This window comes from Erythrolamprus reginae, chromosome 1 (genome assembly GCF_031021105.1).
Source record: "Erythrolamprus reginae isolate rEryReg1 chromosome 1, rEryReg1.hap1, whole genome shotgun sequence".
In the NCBI taxonomy this organism is placed as follows: domain Eukaryota; kingdom Metazoa; phylum Chordata; class Lepidosauria; order Squamata; family Dipsadidae; genus Erythrolamprus; species Erythrolamprus reginae.
This window is the reverse complement of record NC_091950.1, coordinates 382,173,187-382,192,892: the sequence shown is the minus strand read 5'-3', so window position 1 is coordinate 382,192,892 and position 19,706 is coordinate 382,173,187. Positions and strand designations below refer to the sequence as shown.

Here is a 19,706-nt window from a genome sequence, read left to right as displayed (position 1 = left end):
TCCGGTCACAATTCAAAGTGTTGGTTATGACCTATAAAGCCCTTCATGGCACCGGACCAGGATATCTGCAAGACTGCCTTCTGCCGCACGAATCCCAGCGACCGGTTAGGTCCCACAGAGTTGGTCTTCTCTGGGTCCCGTCGACTAAACAATGTCATCTGGCGGGACCCAGGGGAAGAGCCTTCTCTGTGGTGGCTCCAACCCTCTGGAATCAGCTCCCTCCAGAGATTAGAACTGCCCCTACCCTCCTTGCCTTTTGTAAACTCCTTAAAACCCACCTCTATCGTCAAGCGTGGGGGAACTGAGACATCTCCCCCTGCCTATGTAGTTTTTGTGCATGATATGATTGTATGTATGTTTTTTATATTGGGGTTCCTTGCTTTTTAGATTTTTTAAATGTACTATTATTGTTTTAGATTCTAATTATTAGATTTGTCATTATATATTGTTTTTATCACTGTTGTGAGCCGCCCCGAGTCTGCGGAGAGGGGCGATATACAAATCTAATAAATAATAATAATAATAAATAATTTTAGAGATGCTTAGGTGGGGCATGGCCAAAAAAGGGTTGGGAACCACTGCTCTAACCTCGACACAAAGATTCATTACCATGTCACCTTATTGATGGATGGTGGATGATGCATCAAGCTGGCATCTGCCTAGCTGTCATTGGACACTTCAAGCTACGTGGGCAGGGGGGGGCTACAGTCCGGATGGGGAGGAACGTAGTGGGGTACTGAAAATGGAGCTCCACCCCAGAGCACCCAATTTGCACTGAAAGATGTTGAAAGAAAATGCATAAAGCACGCCCACAGTGTGGTAGTGAAAATTTTGGTAGCCCTTCACTGTATGTGGGTATATCCTTCCTCTCCAGTTGCTCAGAAATAGCTTCCATGGTCATTTTGATTTGGGCATGAAGTTAGGATACTAGTTGTAGTGGGTGGACGAGAAGAAGCTTTGAAAGAATTCCTTAGGAAACTATTGCAACTCAATCCATCTTTTCCTGCATCCAGGTTCCAACCTCTGGGCACAGCATCTTTCCTTTTGTAGCAAAAATCTCTCTTCCATGAGCACTGTCTTCTTCAGCACCTATCACCATCAGCACCTTGATCAGCACCTGCTGATGAACTTAATTTATGTCTCCTGCCAGAATTAGTAATTTTTTTCTTTATTTCTGTTGATTGTCTCCAGAGAGATTTATCTTAAACATGAATTTAGTGGTGTTTTAGAATAGAATGGATGGCTAAACCAACCATTTTAGCCCTTCATCAAAACTAAGCCAGGAATGATTTACAGTGGTACCTCTACCTAAGAATACCTCTACTTATGAACCTTTCTAGATAAAAACTGGGTGTTCAAGATTTTTTTGCCTCTTTTCAAGAACCATTTTCCACTTACAAACCCAAGCCTCTGAAACTGTAACCAGAAAAGGCAGGGAGAAGCCTCTGTAGGGCCTCTCTAGGAATCTTCTGGGAGGAAAGAGGGCTGGAAAAGGCAGAGAGAAGCCTCTGTGGAGACTCTCTAGGAATTTCCTGGGAGGAAAGATGGCCTCTACCCTCCCTGTGGTTTCCCCAATTGCATGCATTATTTGCTTTTACACTGATTCCTATGGGAAAAATTGCTTTTTTCTACTTAAGAACCTGGTCACAGGATGGATTAAGTTCGTAAGTAGAGGTACCAATGTACATGCTAAATAAGAAAGTACTATTAAATGCTGCTAGAATAAATATATGTGACGCAGTAAATACAGTGCATAAAAATAATTCTTGTATATAATCCGAGTCTTCGGAGAGGGGCAGCATACAAATCTAATTAATAATAATAATAATAATGATGATAATAATAATAATTTTAATTATGTCTGTAAACACTGTCATATCTATGTATATTACCAATAGGTACTTGACAAACTAAATAAATAAATAAAATAAAGCACAGGCCCACGAGGCCAACATTTCACCTCTACCAGCGACAGAAGTTTTTCCAACCCCCTTTTTTCCCAACTTCTCAACAGAAAGGGTTAACTCAAAAAAAAGAAGATCGGTAGGGGGCGTTAAACGGATGCTGACAGTAGCTGGAACTTTTTAAAGTCGGTCCAAAATATCCAGAGGGAGGGGAAGCGGGGGGGGGTGCGAGGAGGGGGGAGAGCGCGCTTTCCCCGCCGTGACTCGAGGAGCGCGGGGTTAACCTGCAACTGCGCCTCTTCGGGAGGGAGTTGCTGCCGCTCGCTCTCCCCAGCCGCCTCTCTTGGCAGCTCTGCCTTGCGCTGGAAGGGAATCCCTTCCCCACCTCGCCGCACGCCCGTTGTTGGAGCGACGCAGGTAAGACTGCTGCGGAGTCTCCTGCTCTCACCGGCCCTTGCGGGAACGCGCGGGGGGGGGGGGGGCAGAGAAGAAAAACAAGGCAACGCAGCGCGCTCAGCGGGGCGATGCAAAGTTTGTACAGGTTGCACGGGCTGCTCCCCCACGCTTGGCGAACGCGTGGGGTGATCTGTCAGGGCGTTGCGTCGCGGGAGTGCGGTTTTGAATTGGGGGGGGGGTGTTTTTTCCTCACGGGTGTGCGTGGAAGGGCGTCGGAGGAATTGCATGGATGAGTTGCTGATTCTTGTGCAGGGAGGAGAAAAGAAAATGTAGGACCATCCGAGGAAAAGTCCATGCAGACGATGCGGATTGAGAAGGGAAACTCTGCATTTTTTTTTTAATCGCGTAATGCAAACTCTGCTGGTGTGAACTGGGAATTTAGCGAATTACCGACTGCAGAACTAACTCGAGTCCGCTGAAGGTGAATCCCTTTAAAATGAGCAAATCTTCCTTTGTGACTTAGTGTGGGCCGCTTAGAAACAGGTTTCTGGGATGCAGAAGATGGGACAGGATGCAAAAGATTGAGTTCTCCGAGAGGGGCAGCATACAAATCTAATTTTTTTATTATTATTATTATTATTATTATTATTATTATTATTATTATTATTATTATTATTATTATTATTATTAATGTGTCTGTTGTGTCCGTGTTCTGGCCCCCACATATCTACAAAATAGGTAAAATCATGAACCACATTTCGGGAGTTGAAGACCGATCGGCCACCTTATTCTGAGCTCATCCATTTATGCTGCCAGAGAGAAGTGGTCCAGTTGAGCCAAGTATTGGCTATTTTGAGCCTGGCAGCCATTCTCCGAGTTCTTGGGAGAAATCTTGCCAGGCTTTGTTATTTGAGATCCTCTTAAAGAGAGATTTAGTCAAGGATGGTGCCTTAGATCAGGCTGCTGGAGTAGCTCCTCTGATGGCAGGCAGGAGATTCTCACATCACTTGGTGCTTTTAACTGAAGAGGTCACAACTTGAACATACATCGCCAGCTTGTATATATTTCTAGGGCTGTCAGGCTTACACAATCTAGTCTGCTCTGGCCAAAAGTTAGTTGAGGAGACTATTAAGGAACACAATTTTCCTGTGAACTGTTGGACAATATTACTCGGTTTGTCATGTAGATGGTTGAGTGGTTCAGGGTGGGGAATTTGTAGTGGGTGGGACATTTATTCTATTTTTTATTCTATTTTTAAATTTAACTATTCTGATTTTATGTATGGTGGGACTGGTCTCTGGGTGTCACACGACTTTCGTTGCCAATGACAATTCGTTGTTTTGACAATGACAATAAATTTATTATTATTATTCCTTCACAGGAAAAAAAGTGGGAAGTAACACAAATTAATAAGTAAAACACCCAAGATTAAAATCTCAAGACACTTAATTATCACCAGCTGTTCCCCTAGTCACCCAATAGGCAAGCAAGAGGGAATTGGGGAGACGCAGTTGGACAGTTGGAGAGTTCTTTTTTAGATATAAAACTGGTTGGTTAAGGTTTGGTAGGGAAGGTTTGCCGATGACTCTAAAGTGTGCAATAGGGTTGATATTCCTGGAGGCGTCTGCAATATGACAAATGATTTAGCTTTACTAGGTAAGTGGTCAAAGCAATGGAAACTGCAGTTTAATGTTTCCAAATGTAAAATAATGCACTTGGGCAAAAGGAATCCTCAATCTGAGTATTGTATTGGCAGTTCTGCGCTAGCAAAAACTTCAGAAGAGAAGGATTTAGGGATAGTGATTTCTGACAGTCTCAACATGGGTGAACAGTGCAGTCAGGCAGTAGGGAAAGCAAGTAGAATGCTTGGCTGCATAGCTACAGGTATAACAAGCAGGAAGAGGGAGATTGTGATTCCGCTGTATAGAGCGCTGGTGAGACCACATTTGGAATACTGTGTTCAGTTCTGGAGACCTCATCTACAAAAAGATATTGATAAAATTGAACGGGTCCAAAGACGGGCTACAAAAATGGTGGAAGGTCTGAAGCATAAAACTTATCAGAAAAGACTTAATGAACTCAATCTGTATAGTCTGGAGCAGCGTTTCCCAACCGGTGTGCCGCGGCACACTAGTGTGCCGCAAGACACAGTCAGGTGTGCCGCCAAGCTCCTAGGGAAGCTCCAGCTGGGCGGGGCGCTGCCAGTGCCTCCGAGCTCCCACTCGCAGCTGTCCCCCGGTTCCTGCCCATTGCCGCGGTTTCTGGCGCTCTCCTGCTGGGCCCCAAAGAAGGAAGGCGGGAAAAAGGAGAGCGAGTGGGAGCTCAGAGGCACCGGCAGCGCCCCGCCCAGCTGGAGTTTCCTGGCGTCGGCGGCAAGTGTCCTTTGGGCCCGACGGGAGGGCACTGGCGGTGGGAGCGGGAGCGGGCCGGCTGCAGCGGCCCCAGGCGGTCGCGGGGAGATAGAGGCGGCGAGAGGGAGCATCAGCGCCACCCCTCTATGAGCAGCAAGAGCCTCAGCGACGGGGCACGCCGTTTGCCTTTCGGCTCCGTCGCTGAGGCTTTTGCTGCTCGTGGAGGGGGGGTTGGCGGTGCCGATGCCAAATGCTTTCCCTCCGTGGTGGGGGGTGGAGGGCAGGCGCAGTCAGCCCCAGGAGACAAAGAGGGAATGAGAGAAAGGAAAGAGACAGAAAGGGAGGGAGAGAAAGAACAGGTGAGAGATAGAAAGGATAGAGAGAAAGGGAATGAGAGAAAGGAAAGAGAGAGAAAGAGAGGGAGAGAAGGAATGAGGGAAAAAGGGAGGAAGAGAGAGAAATGAGAAACATGAGAGAGAGAAGGGGGAAAGACAGGAGAAGTACCCAGAAATGAGACAGTGGTATAAATTTCAGGAGGGATGATTGATGATTGACTGTACAGGTTAAGGGGATGTTACATGGGATTGTATATATGAGGGGGTTATGTATGTATGTATGTATGTATGCATGCATGCATGCATCTATCTATCTATCTATCTATTTATCTATCTATCTATCTATCTATCTATCTATCTATCTATTAGATTTGTGTCATTTTGGTTGGTGGTGTGCCCCAGAATTTTGTAAATGTAAAAAATGTGCCACGGCTCAAAAAACGTTGAAAATCACTGGTCTGGAGGACAGAAGGGAAAGGGGGGACATGATCAAAACATTCAAATATGTTAAAGGGTTAAATAAGGTTCAGGAGAGAAGTGTTTTTAACAGGAAAGTGAACACAAGAACAAGGGGGCACAATCTGAGGTTAGTTGGGGGAAAGATTAGAAGTAACGTGAGAAAATATTATTTTACTGAAAGAGTAAGATAAAATACAAGAAATAGTATAAGGGCAGACTAGATGGACCATGAGGTCTTTTTCTGCCGTCAATCTTCTATGTTTCTATGATTGGTTTTGGTACTTTCAAGACAGCTTGCAGCTAACTTGGTAAGACTGGCTTGCTAAGAAGTGGCAAAAGTGGTTTGTCATTGCCTCCTTGCTAGAGCTGAAAGGGAGAGAGATTGGCCCAAGGTGGCCAGTTTCTTGCCTGGGATGGGACTAGAATTTAGATTCCCAGATTCTAGCCTGGTTCTTTAACTACTTAGCTACTTCATATAGGCAAAACTCCACCCTGTGACATAAACCCTAAATTTCTTTGCAATTCATTTATGAAATTTCTGATAGAAATGAAAATCACTCCTGTAACAGCTGTTGGGAAAATTACTTCCAAAGATCCTGGGAGGGTCCTATTGATCAGAATTGGAGATACAGTATGTTTCCTACATGGGTCTCCTCATATTAGTTTTCATCCCCCCCCCCCCCCCGTGATTTTACTTTTATTCTTTCAATTTAAAATTGGTGATCTCTTTCAAGTGCCAATATGTTCCCCCTCCCCCACAAAAAAATTAATACTGGTCACTTTCCCTGGCCTGTATAGATTTCTGTTCTGTTCAAATAATGGGCTACATAGATATTTTTCTGCAAGGCTGTCTTTGAGCTATTCCACTCCCAGATTTTTGGGAGTGAATAAAAGTTTGGCTTCACCATGCAGTAATCTAAGAACAGAAGCTACACAGGCTTTCCCGTATAGCACAGCAAAGAGACCTGAGTAAGACATGTTAGAAATAGGAGATGCCTGAGCTGACCCATGTGATACAGATTCTGAGAGACTCTAGAATTCAGTTGAGTTTGAAATAAAAAGCACAGCCAATAAACTAAACTTTATGCAACTTGATTTTGCTGGATTTATGTAGGTCCTTCCGTTCCCTTAAAACTGTTTTCATTTACTGTACTAATATTTTGCAAATTACACAAATAACAGAATAACAGAGTTAGAAAGGACCTTGGAAGTCTTCTAGTCCAATCCCCTGCTCAGGAAGGAAACCCTATACAATTTCAAACAAATGGTTGTCCAATCTCTTTTTAAAAACCTCCAGTGTTGGAGCATCCACAACTTCTGGAAACAAGCCGTTCCACTGATTAATTGGTCTAACTGTCAGGAAACTTCTCCTTAGTTCTGGGTTGCTCCTCTGCTTGATTAGTTTCCACCCATTGTTGGTCCTGTCTTCAGGTACTTTGGAGAATAGGTTGACACCCTGTTTTTGGGGCAGCCTCTGAGATATTGGAACACTGCTATAGCAATAACACTTAGACTTATATACAGCTTCATAATACTTTACAGCCCTCTCTAAGCAGTTTACAGTATCAGCATATTGCCCCCAACAATCTGGGTCCTCATTTCTTTTCATTAAAGTGGAGATATTCAGTTCCTGCAACCATTCTTCATATGTTTTAGCCTCCATAGAAAGGGCAAAGGAATTTTGGAGGGGGGGATTTTCAGGATTTGGGGTGCTGGTCTTAGTTTACTAGAAGTCCAAACTCATTTGTTTCTTTAAAGGAACCATTACAGGAACAGGCAGTATATAACATTTCTGGATTAATAAGGCAAATCTGGAGATCTTCAAGGAGGGAAAAACTAGGGACTATATGAACATACATAGTATGATCTTCCTTGCTTTTTGATAGTGTAGCAAGCTGTAATGAGATTTGATGTTGAATTTCCTGCCCATTTTTTCCTTTTAATGTATTTACACGCAAAATATTTGAATCATCATCTCTAGCTCAACAGTTTTCAAATGGAGTTGTTTATATCATAGCCTCAATCCCTTCATTAATGAGACAATGATAAAGATGAGTAGGATTCAACCTTCCCTCAATGGTCTCAAGTGAAGTTAGATAGAATTGCAAATGCCATTGTATTGTACATTGTACAGTTACTACCATGTAATGGAGTTGAGCATTGTCTTAAGCATAAAACTTATCAGGAAAGACTTAATGAACTCAATCTGTATAGTCTGGAGGACAGAAGGAAAAGGGGGGACATGATAGAAACATTTGTTTTTAATAGGAAAATGTACCCAAGAACAAGGGGACACAATCTGAGGTTAGTTGTGGGAAAGATCAGAAGCAACATGAGAAAATATTATTTTACTGAAAGAGTAGCAGATCCTTGGAACAAACTTCCAGCAGACATAGTTGGTAAATCCACAGTAACTGAATTTAAACATGCCTGGGATAAACATATATCCATGCTAAGATAAAATACAGGAAATAGTATAAGGGCAGACTATATGAACCATGAGGTCTTTTTCTGCTGTCAATATTCTATGTTTCTGTGTTGACAAGAGGAAAAAATGTAGCCTTCATTATTAATATTGTTGTTGTTGTTATTATTATTATTATTATTATTATTTATTAGATTTGTATGCCACCCCTCTCCGTAGACTCGGGGTGGCTCACAACAATAATAAAACAATGTATGACAAATCTAATATTTAAAATAACTAAAAAACCCTTATTAAAAAGCAAAACATACACACAAACATAACATGCATAAATTGTATAGGCCTGGGGGAGGGGGATATCTCAATTCCCCCATGCCTGATGACAGAGGTGGGTTTTAAGGAGCTTACAAAAGGCAAGGAGGGTGGGGGCAATTCTGATCTCTGGGGGGAGCTGGTTCCAGAGGGTCGGCGCCGCCACAGAGAAGGCTCTTCCCCTGGCTCCCGCCAAACAACGTTGTTTAGTTGACAAGGCCAACTTTGTGGGACCTAATTGGTCTCTGGGATTTGTGCGGCAGAAGGCGGTCCCAGAGATATTCTGGTCCAATGCCATGAAGGGCTTTTTAGGTCATAACCAACACTTTGAATTGTGATTAATTAATCTGATTCCTTTTCCTCAAATTCCCATCTCACATAGCTAATCTCTCTAATGAGTAACAATTATAGGTGTTTGTATTTCCAATAAATGTACAAGGGAAATTTTGCCTTATTATATCAGTACTGTAATTATATCCTAAGATTTTTATTAATATTGCTTCTTCATTGCTTATTTGACCCCTATGACAATCATTAAGTGTTGTACCACATGATTCTTGACAAATGTATATTTTATTTTATGTACGTTGAAAGCATATGCACCAAGACAAATTCCTTGTGTGTCCAATCACACTTGGCCAATAAAAATTCTATTCTATTCTATTCTAATTGATATTTTAAGGAAATGTCCAGATTCTGTTTTTTTCTTGTCCATTGGAGCCATTGCACACATGCCACAAGATTTTATTTGTCACTTTATTTATTTATTTATTTATTATTTATTTATCTATCTATCTATCTATTTATTTATTAGATTTGTATGCCCCCCCTCTCCAAAGACTCTGAGGTGTCATTGTCTGTCAGCTCTTTGAGGTAGACAAGGCCAAAGCAAGTTTCAGGAATATTCTTCATTGTATAGAATAGAATAATGGCATCTGGAAAGCCTGTCAAAGTCTCTCTGCATCGCATTTTATACTAAACAAAATGAGAATGAGATTAGTTTGAATTTAATTTCTTATTGCCAAGCTAAGAACTATATTCCTTCACAACCCCATTGTCAAGTGTAACTGTAACCATCTGAAACTGGTTCTATGCCTCCAGTGCCAGAGGGATTAAAATCAGGAATGAAATTCAGCAGGTTCTGACAGGTTCTAGAGAGCCGGTGGCAGAAATTTTGAGTAGTTTGGAGATCTGGAAAATACCACCTCTGGCTGGGCCCAGAGTGGAGAGGGAATGGGGATTGTGCAGTATCCTTTTCCTGCCAATCTGCCAAGCCACAGCCACAGAACTGGTAGGGGAAAAAATTAAATTTCACCCCTGATTAAAATGTAGTTGGGACTAGTAGCTGCCATTTTAATTCCCTGCAATTCCTCCAAATCGATGTTATGGCGGGGGCCTTAAGGGATATAAGGATCCTTACGGGTTACTTATGGGACCGTCTTCTGCCTCACCTATCCCAGCGGCCGGTCAGGTCCCACAGTCAGCCTTCCCCAGGTCCTGTCAGCTAAGTAATGCCGGCCGGTGGGACCTAGGAAAAGAGCCTTGTCTGTGGGAGCCCCAACCCTCTGGAATCAACTCCCTCCAGAGATTCACACCACTCCCACCCTCCTGGCCACCCTCCTGGCCTTTCACAAGGGCCTCAAAATCCATCTTTTAAGTAGGCCTGGGGGCATTGATCATTAACATCTTGCTCCAGCCTGATGATATGAATGTAGGACTGTGGTTGAATGAATATGAATGTTTAGTTTTAAATAACGTTGGGGTTTCAGCACTAGTTTTATATTTGGGTTTCTCTTTGTTGTATTTTATTCCTATTTTTGCAAGCCGCCCTGAGTCTACAGAGAAGAACGGCATAGAAATCCAAACAAACAAACAAATAAATAAATAAATAAATAAATAAATATTCAGAGCATTGTTGCTCCTTTCCTCTGCCCACTATTGGCTGGTATATCAAACATGAAAAATAAGGGAAGTAAAGTTTTCCTTCATAATTCTCAAGTACTGGTTATTGGGTGATCTGGATGCACCAACAAAAAAAAAGCTAGTTGGCCTCCAACAAGCTTTCTAGGTCAGAAGTTTAAGAGGAAAGTTCATAAGGAGTTTCCAAATCTACTGCAGTTTGGAGAAACCTGAACAAGAGAGGGACAGCTGTAGTTAAAAAGATAAATGTCCCTCTCTTCCTACAAATCAGAGTGTAACAAAGAAATATTATAAGGTAAAGAGAGAATAGATAAAGAACTCATCTGATGGTTGGGCAACTCTTGCTCTTTAGAAGCACTTGCTGTCTTATGTCCATCCAGTAGTGGGAGGTATATACCATCCCAAGTCTAGGAGACTTTCTGTCAATCTTTAGAGAACCTGAAGATAACTTTACCTGTCCTATGGCAAGACATATAAACAGTAATTCTTAAGCAAGAGTCCCTTGTTGATTATAGCAGAAGCAATATGCCAAAATGTTTGCATGTTGTTTGCTACAATTAGGCAGTTTCTCCTTTCTTCTCTGGTGAGAAAAGATTCTTTGTGGTCATGTTTAATCATGTGAAGATTATATGATGGTTTCCTCCAGTCCTTATTGAATCTGTAAGCAGAAAATTCTTCCCCTTTCCATAAGTCTGCCTCCCAATAGGCTCAATAGAGATTTGTAATCAAGATATTGGATTAATGTGCTTCAAGACCAGGGGAAGAAAAGTATGTACAGTGGTACCTCTACTTACGAACTTAATTTGTTCCGTGACCAGGTTCTTAAGTAGAAAAGTTTGTAAGAAGAAGCAATTTTTCCCGTAGGAATCTGTGTAAAAGCAAATGATGCATGCGATTGGGGAAACCACAGGGAGGGTGGAGGCCCTGTTTCCTCCCAGGAGATTCCTAGAGAAACCCCATGGAGGCTTCTCCCCGCCTTTTCCGGCCCCCTTTCCTCCCAGGAGATTCTTAAAGAGGCCCCACGGAGGCTTCTCCTTGCCTTTTCCGATTACAGTTTTGGAGGCTCGGGTTTATAAGTGGATATGGTTCTTGAGAAGAGACAAAAAAGTCTTGAACACCCGGTTCTTATCTAGAAAAGTTCATAAGTAGAGGCGTTCGTAGGTAGAGGTACCACTGTATTATGGTTCATTACAATCAGCCAAATGTTTAGACTGGATCTGGCATTTTTATCCACCCATCAAGTCCTTCCCTTGGACCTGGGATAGACATTGCAGAAGGTAAGCTATTACAAATAAAGCTGTCTTTTGTAATTGATGGAGTGATTTTATCAATGCTGATGGCATCCAAGGCATCTTATTGATGCAATCTTTGTTTTCTTTTTCCACAATCATTCTACTTCTGTTTCTAGGTCTTTGCATTTTATGATTTTCTCCAGTTCTGTCTCCTATTCTGCTATTTCCAGGTACTGCAATGTCACTAGCCTGATATTTTGTCTTTCTTATCATCAGATATTAAGTCTGGAGTGTTATGTGATAGATGCCTGTCTGTTGGAATTCGCTTTCTAGCTTCTTCATTTTCTGTTACTTTCTCTATTTTGTGATCCCACTTGCACAAGTGGGTTGCTCCCGGTCTGGACCAGTTTTTAGAACAGAGAGAGTGGGAGGCTCCGATCACCTGCCTGGGATGCTTCTGCACATGCTCACAAGCATCGCGTGCATGCATGTGCAAAACGATAGCAAAATGATTTACAATCCACCACTGCCCACTAGTTCTTGCTTGCCTGCAAATGATATTTCTTGCAGATCTTCCAATGTGCTGTTGTTGCTACTTTGTTATGCCATTATTATTTATGGTCAATCTGTACAGTCTTCTTGCAGCAGCTAACTACTGTAGGTGGTCTATAGTTTCTTCAGCTTCATCGGAGAGGTGGCATTTGCTGTCTATGCTGTCTTCTCAAGTCTGGCTTTATATGCACTTAAGGTTTTTTCTTGGCAGCTAGAATTAGCCCCTCTGTCTCTTTGTTCAACTTTCCTGCTCTTAGCTATTTCCAGGTCTTATCGCTATCAGTTTTGCCTGCTATTTTTTCTTCGTGATATACTAGTTTCAGTGCATCTTGTTCACTTTCCTTCAGATGTTCTTCCAATGCCCTTTTTTTCTTCTTACCAATTGCCTGGTGTACTTGCAACATTCTAGCCCCCCTATTCTTGGTAAGTAGCGTCTGTCAACCTGATGAAGCACATGATTTATTTTCATTATTTTTCTATTTTAGTTCTGCTTGTATCCAATCCACTATTCCAGCTGCGTATTTAATGACTGGAATTACCTAACTATTAATTGCGTTGATGATATTTTCTCTAGCATCGCGTCTGAATGATCACAGAAAGGCATCAGTAAAACAAAACTTTTTGCAACCCTTATATAATAGCTCTAGTTCATCACACACACACACACACACACACACACACACACACACAAACACCCTCCCTCTCAAATCTCATTCACCTACTGTATGTTTTGTTTTACATATCTTTCATTATATGATCCATGCATGGTCTGTATTTGTAAACAACTCTTTCATAATTATGAGTATCAACTTTTCAGTTTATTGAGTAATTAAGCAATTGAAGGCCATAAGTTTATCTTTCCAGTATTGAAGTTTCATAGAAGTAAGAGGCTGAAACTTTACACTGTAGCATGCCAGCTTCCCATTTCTAGTGGTGTTTGGCTCCTGGCGTAATTTCCTTTATTGGATCCCCTGCTGCAAATGATATTTCTTATTTCAGTTAAAATTTGGAGCAAGGGGAATGAATGTACTCTAAGTATTTTTAAACTAGATGACTTTCCCCATTTGTGGTTGCCAATCATTTGTGTTCTGTCCAGTGTTGTTCAGGGAGATGATAAAAATACCAAGATGGTGCCTGTGGGGATTGAAACCCCTTTTATATGCAGGAAGGACTTCAACTCCATCTTGTTCTTATTCTGTCCTGGAAAAAAGATGCCCATGAATGATGCCAACAATGTTTCTACATATCAACTCTAGAAGGGCCATAAAAGCAATACATTTTTTAACACTTCTTCTTCTCCCTGATTCTCACTTCTCACTCATCAATAATTAAAAGTTTCCAAATAATAATAATAATTATTGTTGTTGTTGTTGTTTATTAGATTTGTATGCCGCCCCTCTCCGGAGACTCGGGGCGGCATACAAATATTAAATATTTCCTTAAATATTTCCTACAGTTTTTCTTGCATATGGGAGTTTATATATGTAAGAATCAGAATTTATTTTTTTTGCCAGAGGGCCTGTTGCTATTTACAAACAATTATTTGGCAGTGGCTCAACTTGGATGGTAGAAAGTGGCTGAAATAAATGAGAAATGACCTTCGGATGAAAAAACTGTTTTGAAATCACAAAGTAAATCCCTAAGGCCTGAAATGACACCACTTTCCAATCTTGGGCTGTTGCCTGTTCTTGTAACAGGACCAAAACATCTGTATATATCAAACAGTTAATATTTGAGTCATTTAGAAACAGGCTTGTTCCAACATCTGCCTGAATGATCAATGATATATAAATGGGGGGAAAGCAAAAGGGTGGATCCCCCCCTTAGTTTTACACATCCTTCTTTTTAAAAACCCTTAGTTTTGTTTCCAATTCTATGTTACATCTGAAGAGTTGGTATGGAGATGTGATGGTGAGATCATATGTTTTTTAATCCAATTCCATAGCAATTCAGAAGTTCAGGCTTTCATTCCAGATGGTGTAAAATACTTTGAAGCTCATGAACAGGAAAAAAAAACCCACCATTTTTTCATGAAGTTTTATTTAAATGTGTTGCTTGAAATCTCCATCACTTCTTTTTTTCCAGAGGGAAAAGCAGTTTGGTACACTTTGTATAGTTAATTCAAACCAGAGGTTGGTTCCTGCCACTTTGGACCGGTTCTATAGAACCAGTAGCGAGAATGTCCCCTCGCTCGCTGAACCAGCAATGACCCAGGCCTGCCACGCTCCAATACTGGCTCTCTCGACTGCAGCGGCATAGGCAATCAATCTTGTCTTTTGCTTCTGCGCATGTGGAGAAGTTGGGTTTTTAGCACTGCATATGCATGCCCACACAGCACATCAATAAGCAAACCAGCAGCGAAGGAAACCAGAACCCACCCCTGATTCAAACCACTGCACACAGTGACGGAATGTGCTCATGCAGAGTAGCTCTGCCATCACTGCTACTATGCACCCTGCTAACCAATTTTTAGAAAGTAATGTTTAGTTTAGTTTAGTTTATTTAGATTTGTATGCCGCCCCTCTCCGAAGACTCGGGGCGGCTAACAACAATAAAAAACAATGTAACAAATCTAATATTAAAAAGTAATCTTAAAAACCCCAATTTAAGAGACCAATCATACCAACAAACATACCATGTATAAATTCTATAAGCCTAGGGGGAAGGGAGAAAAAAATTTCAATTCCCCCATGCCTGACGACAGAGGTGGGTTTTAAGGAGCTTGCGAAAGGCAGGGAGGGTGGGGGCAACTCTGATATCTGGGGGAGCTGGTTCCAGAGGGTCGGGGCTGCCACAGAGAAGGCTCTTCTCCTGGGTCCCGCCAAATGACATTGTTTAGTTGATGGGACCTGGAGAAGGCCAACTCTGTTTGGACCTAACCAGTTGCTGGGATTTGTGCGGCAGAAAGCGGTCCCGGAGATATTCTGGTCCGGTGCCATGAAGGGCTTTATAGGTCATAACCAACACTTTGAATTGTGAACGGAAACTGATCGGCAACCAATGCAGACTGCGGAGTGTTGGTGTAACATGGGCATGCCTTGGGAAGCCCATGATTGCTCTCGCAGCTGTATTCAGCACGATCTGAAGTTTCCGAACACTTTTCAAAGATAGCCCCATTACAGTAGTCGAGCCTCGAGGTGATGAGGGCATGAGTGACTGTGAGCAGTGAGTCCTGGTCCAGATAGGGCCGCAACTGGTCCACCAGGCAAACCTGGGCAAACGCCCCCCTCGCCACAGCTGAAAGATGTTTCTCTAATGTGAGCTGTGGATCGAGGAGGACGCCCAGGTTGTGGACCCTCTCTGAGGGGATCAGTAATCCCCCCCCCAGGGTTATGGACGGACAGATGGCATTGTCCTTGGGAGGCAGAACCCACAGCCACTCCGTCTTATCCGGGTTGATGTGTTTTTATTGCTTTATCTTTTCATAATATTTCTCAATCTTAACAACTCGAAGATCCATGAACTACAATTCCCAGAATTTCACAGCCAGCACATTTTCAGAAGAATTCTGGGAGTTGAATTCCACACATCTTCAAATTCTTGTGACTGAGAAAAACATCCTTCCATGCTTAGTCCCTTAGCTGCTACGGTAGTTATTTCATGTACAGTTACAGGAGACACTCGAGCAAATAAATATTTCTTCATTAAGGGATATTCGCAGTAGTAACTTCCTACTAAGAAGTCAGGTTAGTCTTGCTCAGGTCAATGGTTTTTGCTCTCAGAAAGTCAAGTATGGAATCACTACCTATCATTTTAATCCACACCTTTATTTCAAAATAACACAGTCAGTACATTGTAAGAACCAAATGTAAAAACTGTTCTTATTGTTAGTGCATATCCAGATCACTTTCTTAATATTTTAATCAGTTTTTCTGTGAGTCAAGGCAATTTAAAGTACAGTGGTACCTCTACTTACAAACCTAATTTGTTCCATGACCAGGTTCTTAAGTAGAAAAGTTTGTAAGAAGAAGCAATTTTTTTCCATAGGAATCAATGTAAAAGCAAACAATGCGTGCGATTGGGGAAACCACAGGGAGGGCGGAGGCCCCGTTTCCTCCCAGGAGATTCCTAGAGAGGCCCCACAGAGGCTTCTTCCTGCCTTTTCCGGTTACAGTTTCGGAGGCTCGGCTTTGTAAGTGGAAAATGGTTCTTGAGAAGACGCAAAAAAATCTTGAACACCAGGTTCTTTTCTAGAAAAGTTCTTAAGTAGAGGCGTTTGTAGGTAGAAGTACCACTGTAATTATAACTAGGTTGATTGTGGCAAAAGCAGTACTATGGTTTGTTTGTTTGTTTGTTTGTTAGAGTTGGAAGAGTATATTTGGAAGGGTATATATTGATAGAGTTGTGTGAAATGATGTTTGTTGATCGCAAAAGCAATCTCTGCATCTGTGGGAAAGCACTAGGATAGGGAGAAGAAAACTGGATGTGATGATAAAGATTTATTTATTCGATTTTTATGCCGCCCTTCTCCTTAGACTCAGGGCAGCTTACAACATGTTAGCAATAGCACTTTTTTAACAGAGCCAGCATATTGCCCCCACAATCCAGGTCCTCATTTTACCCACCTCGGAAGGATGGAAGGCTGAGTCAATCTTGAGCAAGTGATGAGATTTGAACCGCTGACCTGCAGATCTACAGTCAGCTTCAGTGGCCTGCAGTACAGCACTCTACCAGCCACTGATTTTAAAAAGATCCTATCTAACCTTGCTATGTCCTAGAAATGAAAGAAAATGAGATTGATGGCAGGAAAGCCAGTATTGTATCTGCCCGCAAAGCCAAACGTGAGCTTTTTAACTGAGTTGGAAGGATGGATTGTCAGTGGAAAAGAAGCTTCAAAGAGCAGAAGCAGCTAAATGGCTCTGTATAGTATTCACAACATGCTGAAATTTGCCTCAAAGGGCAAACTTAGTGTGTCCTGTAAAGTGACAGAGCCAGGCCAATGGGGGGGTCGGGTCTGTGAAGGTGTTATTAATTAAATATTTATTAAAAACATTAAGGAGACTCTTAAGGAAACTCTTTTACTGTACTTCTTGACTTTTTGTCATCCCTGCCATGCACACACCATGGCACTTCGGTCTTCTTTGGTAATGCCAGTAAGAAGCAGGGAAATTTGCATAGTTCTGTTACATCCTGAAGCCCCAATGCCAGCTGGGTGGTATTGATTTAAAATGTATGTTTCCTGTGTCTCTTTTCTTATGAAAGCCACTTTACTTATTCTTGACTTTCAACTTTCAATTGCCAATGAAGCCACAAACAAATGAAGTAGTGTAGGGTTTCCTGCCTAAGCAGGAGATTGGACTTCCAACTCTGTTGTTGTTGTTGTTGTTGTTGTTGTTGTTGTTGTTGTTGTTGTTTAAATTCAAAGAGAATTCAAAGGTGCTGTTTGAGTAAATACAGATCTTGATTTTTCAAAGCTATTAGTCCTCACAAAGTTATAGTTTTCTCTCCAATGAGACCTTTTTTAAGCACTTCTACACTGCAATCCTATAACATATTTATTGGGAAGTAAGTCCCAATGTGATCAGTGGAAAGGCATTTTATTTTATTTTCATTATTTTATTTTATTTTATATCCTACTTTACATTTAGGTGTTTAAGGTGTTACCTCTTCTTAATTTTTTCTGCAACCACAACCATGTGAGCTACTTTGGACTGACTCAAAGTCATCAATTGAGCTATTGTGGCTTAAATTAAAACCCAGAGAGTTTTCTTAAATTAAAACCCAGAGAGTTAGCTTTTGGCTAACAAAAGATTAAATGACTGATTTCATTTTTGTTTTTTGGATTGTTATTTTGTGTTTTTATATTTAATTACAGCATTTATTCTACCACATTTAGAATGATTCCAGGCATAGTTCCCTCTAAGCTGAGCAGTGAGCAATGGCTCACTTAAAAATCATCATCAACTCAGAGTTTTTCAAACCTGCCCAGAAGCCGAGAGGGAAAGAGTGAGAGGGAAAGAGTGCCGCCCAGTCCCAAAGGGACTGCCGCTCAGACACTATACTTTTCTGCCCACCCCAAAAAAAAAATTAGAGGGAACACTGATTCCAGGTGTTTAATTTGTTTCCATATTTTAAAAAATAAAAAATAAACTGTTTCAAATATCTGGATTTCACCAAAGTGCTTTGTGGTTACATAAATAATGTTGCTTTAAATAATATAGTGGGCACAATCTATTTTGATTTATTATGATACTCATGTTTTTATTTCCAGTTCTGGAAATAAGCTAATGCCAACTTCCTTTAGGGCTATATACTTTGGGACCCTTCCCCTTAATTTATTCAAGTAGATTTGCTCTGTCCTCCATCTTGGGGGAAGTTTCATAAAATCTCCCAATATTTGAGCAACAGAATAACAGAGTCAGAAGGTACCTTGGAGGTTATCTAGTCCAACCCCCTGCTCAAGCAGGAGACCCTATAGCAGTGGTGGCAAACCTTTTTTTCCTCAGGTGCCGAAAGAGCATGTGCGTGTGCTATCGTGCATGTGCGAGTGTCCACACCCATAATTCAATGCCTGGGGTGGGTGAAAAGAGCTTCTCTTGCCTCTCAGAGAACCCTCTGCAGACTGGAAATGGCCTGTTTCCCAACTTCTGGTGGGCCCAGTAGGTTCATGTTTCACCCTCCCCAAGCTCCAAATGCTTCCCTGGAGCTGGGGGGAGGGTAAAAACGCCCTCCCCCTGCCCCCCATAGACTCTCTGGAAGCCAAAAATACCCTACCAGAGCCTCTGTGCAAGCCAAAAATCAGCTGGACGGCACACACATGCACGTTGGAGCTGATCTAGGGCAACAGTTCGTGTGCCAGCAGATATGGTTATGTGTGCCACCTGTGGCAACTGTGCCATAGATTCACCATCACTGCCCTACAGCATTCCAGACAGTTGGCTGTCCAATCTCTTTGAAAAAGCCTCCAGTGATGGAGCATATCATATTTGATGGAGCAGGTCATTTGAATATTATATCTCTGTGTGTATTTTAGTAAAGTTAACAAAGTAGAACAGTCGTCTTTTAATTTTAATTTGTTTAGAAAATGGATGCTACTTTGTAGAAACATTGTGAATATTATGCACTTAAATATAATTAGTAGATAGAGTGGGGGTTCTTTTGCTTGTGACTGTACATCCAATAAGCTAGCTGAAGTGTGTGTTTTTTTCTTTCCAAAACCTGAATTTAGATGGGTGTTTTTAGCCATGCTTTTCTTCTTCTGACATAGTTCTTAGTGGTAAAATCTTGTCTGGGGAAATTGCACGAATGAATGGATTTTTGTTCTGATAATTAGCTGTATGTGGAAAACTAAAACTTTCTCCTTGAGTCTTGTTTTTCATTTTAGGTAGAGGGGTATAATTTTATACAAAGGGTAGTTCAATCCTGAAATATCCTTCTCAGTTTAATTGGAAACGCTACAGCCTAATTGTTTTATTGAATAGTAGGGTACTTGTAGCCAAGCACAACAGGGAACAGGTATTCAGATTTTGTTTGTATGAGTTTATATCAAATATTTGTTTTTAAATTGTTATTATTTCTTGTTAGATTCATCATGGTCATCTTTGCAGTCCTTGCTGCTCTGCTCCTTGCTACAGGACACTCACAAGAAGCAGATGAAACTATCACATACACGGTAAAGATGATATTTTAAAGGGAGAGAGGAAAAGAGAGAAAAAACATAGTGTCTTAGAGAATTTTCAAAAATACACTGCTCAAAAAAATAAAGGGAACACTCAAAGAACACATCCTAGATCTGAATGAATGAAATATTCTCATTGAATACTTTGTTCTGTACAAAGTTGAACGTGTGACAACAAAATGAAATTGATTGTCAGCCAGTG

The 19,706-nt window shown here is 41.4% G+C and overlaps 1 protein-coding gene across 1 annotated transcript in view; it reads left to right on the top strand.

The window, feature by feature from the left end:
- The first annotated feature begins 2,109 nt into the window (after positions 1-2,109).
- EFEMP1 (EGF containing fibulin extracellular matrix protein 1) overlaps positions 2,110-19,706 on the top strand; it is a 69,049-nt gene continuing 51,452 nt past the window's right edge. The window contains exons 1-2 of the mRNA XM_070734768.1: positions 2,110-2,321; positions 19,411-19,498. Of these exons, the coding sequence (XP_070590869.1) occupies positions 19,418-19,498 (81 nt within the window). The 5' untranslated portion in view covers positions 2,110-2,321; positions 19,411-19,417. The remainder of the gene's footprint in view (positions 2,322-19,410; positions 19,499-19,706) is intronic.